The sequence below is a fragment of the Sinocyclocheilus anshuiensis genome, unplaced genomic scaffold (genome assembly GCF_001515605.1).
Source record: "Sinocyclocheilus anshuiensis isolate Anshui unplaced genomic scaffold, SAMN03320099.WGS_v1.1 scaffold828, whole genome shotgun sequence".
Taxonomy (NCBI): Eukaryota; Metazoa; Chordata; class Actinopteri; order Cypriniformes; family Cyprinidae; genus Sinocyclocheilus; species Sinocyclocheilus anshuiensis.
The window spans coordinates 149,513-153,073 of NW_015549604.1; the positions used below are offsets into that span (position 1 = coordinate 149,513).

The 3,561-nt window shown below is 39.0% G+C and overlaps 1 protein-coding gene across 5 annotated transcripts in view; it reads right to left on the reverse strand.

The window, feature by feature from the left end:
* Window positions 1–923: 923 nt before the first annotated feature.
* LOC107658703 (transcription activator BRG1) overlaps window positions 924–3,561 on the reverse strand; it is a 27,858-nt gene continuing 25,220 nt past the window's right edge. For all 5 annotated transcript variants that reach the window (XM_016447361.1, XM_016447362.1, XM_016447360.1 and 2 more), the window contains 3 exons: window positions 2,971–3,103; window positions 2,699–2,835; window positions 924–1,581 (listed from right to left, as the gene is read on the reverse strand). In XM_016447361.1, the coding sequence (XP_016302847.1) occupies window positions 1,549–1,581; window positions 2,699–2,835; window positions 2,971–3,103 (303 nt within the window). In that variant the 3' untranslated portion in view covers window positions 924–1,548. The remainder of the gene's footprint in view (window positions 1,582–2,698; window positions 2,836–2,970; window positions 3,104–3,561) is intronic.

The window sequence follows — 3,561 nt, forward strand, 5'->3', positions numbered from 1 at the left end:
AAAAAAACATACACAAACAAAACCAAATTAAACCCTGCGGCTCGTGACGATACATTGATGTGTAAAGACACTAAACGATCGGTCTGTGCAAGAAACTGAACAGTATTTATATCGTTTTTTACCTCTGATTCACCGCAATGTCTGAACTGTCTTGAGCGCATTCTCAACAGCTGGCGTGACGCGTCGTCTTCTTGCTTTACGGCGTATCGCAGACTTATAAGTGCATTACCGCCACCTATCTCTCAAATGGACCATTGACACTCCTAATTGAGATTGTAGATAAGAGTGTCAATGGTCCATTTGAGAGATAGGTGGTGGTTTTGTTTGTGTATGTTTTTTTTACCCTCAAAGCCATGATTCCCATTCACTTCCATTATATGACTGACAGACTGCAACGGTTTGAGTTAAAAATCTTCGTTTGTGTTCTACTGAAGAAACAAAGTCACCTACATCTTGGATGCCCTGGGGGTAAGCAGATAAACATCACATTTTCATTTGTGGGTGAACTATCCCTTTAAAGCAGCTGTATGCAGGTTTTGTGTATTTTTGCAACATTGAAGCCCCCTACAGTTAAGTGAGTGGAATTCATTGTCAATTACAGTGGTCAGCTTGTTGCTGACATAAGCAATCCCTTTTTGCAGAATTTCATACCCTTTCACCATACATACTCCCAAGAACAGACGTCTGGGGAGGAGAAGAAACAAGTCATTCACCTTATTAGAAGTGTGTACCATTAGAATGATTTTGAAACTGATATTTCAAGGCAAAAAAACAAAAACAGCACAGTATTGTCTCAAATCAGTAATGCACATTGATTATTAGACACCTAAATGGGATCAATATTTATTACATTACATTATCAGTCTGTACTCAACCAGAGGTTTCAACTTGTGCGCATGCATAAATAATTAACTGAAACCGTGTCTTTCTGAGATGCCTTTATTGTGCATTTTGGAAATCCAGTGACACTGACACAGTACAGAATCCTACACCCTATTCTCCCCCATTTCTCCCAAGTCTATAAGGAGGAAGTACCTTAATCCTCTTTGCAATCTTAATTTAAACAGAGAGATCAAGAGAAAAATGGAAAGAGAAATAACTGGCTGCGTTTTCCACAAACAACATGCATTCTGGGGTCTTTGGGGGGTGGATGAAGGGGTGACGTTCACACGGCTAAAAACAATAAGAGGACATTGAAGCATGATCCGCTCTTACTGGTCCACTGTGAGTCAGTCTGTCAGATATCTGTTCATCTTATGTCACGTCTTTGAGAAAAATCATAAGAACAAATATGGAAAGAAACGAATGCTCAATACTTAAACTGTCTTGCTATACATAAAAGGAGATCGTCTGCTTAAATATGGAAATGGAAGGGGTTTCTTCTGCATTTTATAGTGTCATTTTCTCATTTAATCATTTTCGTATACATGTCCTCTCTCTAGAAATGTGCTGTTCTAGGGTAAAACTAGGCCCTTCAGGAGCGGGCGTCTGTCAGATCTCATGTAAAATGACGTATCTGCAGCAGAAGTGATTGGTCCTGAAGAATGTTTAATCTTCCTCGCTGCCACTAGCCGAATGCTCCTATACAAAAACATTAAAAAAAGAATTAGCATAAGTGAGCAACAACATGAGTGTAAATAACACTACCCTGCATCATATTTGCTGAATGAAATCCAATACTAATTTTTTTTTAAAAAGTGAAAAGTGAAGTGACGTGACATGTGGCCAAGTATGGTGACCCATACTCGGAATTAGTGCTCTGCATTTACCCATCCAAAGTGCACACACACAGCAGTGAACACACACAAACCGTGAACACACACCCGGAGCAGTGGGCAGCCATTTATACTGCGGCGCCCGGGGAGCAGTTGGGGGTTCGGTGCCTTGCTCAAGGGCACCTCAGTCGTGGTATTGAAGGTGGGAGAGAGCGCTGTACATTCACTCCCCCCACCTACAATCCCTGCCGGTACGAGACTCGAACCCACAACCTTTGGGTTATGAGTCCGACTCTCTAACCATTAGGCCACGACTTCCCCATAAACAAACAACAAACAATTTTGAGGTGCTGATTCCAAAAATAGTGCCTGTTTTTCTCTAGCATGTCAGTTTCTCACAAAATGTGTGCAATTTCATAGCATCTTGCTTCCAATTTCTTTTTCCAATTGTCTTGTATTACCCTTAATGATCAGAAAAAACTGCCACAAAGACATGATTCATATCTTACTCTGAGCCAGGTTACAACTACTTGTTCAATTCTCAAACTATTTTCACATGTATGAATGATGAAGATGTTATTTTATGCCTAATCCTGATTTCCACTTTTTCACGTCATTGCAGATCGTAAGTTCAATGATACACTTCAACATTACAAAAAAACATTCAAAATTAGGTAACAGTTTATTTTAAGATGTCTTTGTTACCCAGGTTACATGTACTTACTATTATAATAACAATTAATTATGCATAATTACATGCAAGTAACTCTAAGCCAAACCCTAATTCTAACCCTAATCATATAGTAAGTACATGTAGTTAATTAATATTACTCAGTACTTAAATGTATAATTACACTGTAACAAGGACACCTTTTTTTTTTTTTTTTTGCAAATTAGCACACATGATTTAGGGCTGTGTTATTAACCATTTTCTTTTTTGGTGTACTCTTCCTTTAAGTTCCATATTAATCATTCATGAGTACCTCTTCCTGGTCCTCCTCACTTTCGTCATCGCTAACGACCGGTTTAGGGCGCCAACTGCGTCCGGTTCGGCGTCTTCCCTTCCCTCTCTCTACCTTTTCCTTTCGGCTCAGCTTTATCTTCACCTTCACCGAACGAGCTAAAAACACACAGACACATATGTTAATCATAACTAAACTATTTGAGTTGTACATGCAAAATACTCTGCTCAGATAATAGTTGCACTGTGCAAAATATTTTCATTACAGTGTCAGTATCGTCATTTAATACTCACATTCAGACTCCGACCCTTCATCTACCTCGTCCTCTTCCTCCTCACTCTCTTCTCCCTCACTCTCTTCCTCTTTCTCGATCTTCTGCCGCACGCTGGTGAACACAGACTGCAGCACGATAGAGTCCTCGTAGATCTGAAATATTACATCATGCTCTCATTTGAATCAGCCAAATGAAGTACAACTCTAACATCCTAACAGTGTTATTACCATTAAATAAAGCTATTTGTTACTTAAGCATTTTATATATATATATATATATATATATATATATATACAGGGCCTAAAATTAACACTCGCCAAGCGCCAAATGAGAGTAAAAATCAGCGTTGGCGAGTATATGCAACAGTGTCAGTCGCCAGTATATGTAACAGTGTCAGTCGCCAGTTGGTGGGTACAACTTTTACGAATTAGAAGTATAACAATGCAATGAAGTGAAAACAACAGCCAGGTTTTAAAGTGATTTGCTTTTTCTGACATAAGCCAAAGAGTATCTTCTATACTCTTTGCATAAGCAAATAAAATAATCTTGTCCGAAGACAAGATCATCGTGATTAGCTGTTCTGTCATAAGCGACAGGAGCGAATCAAATG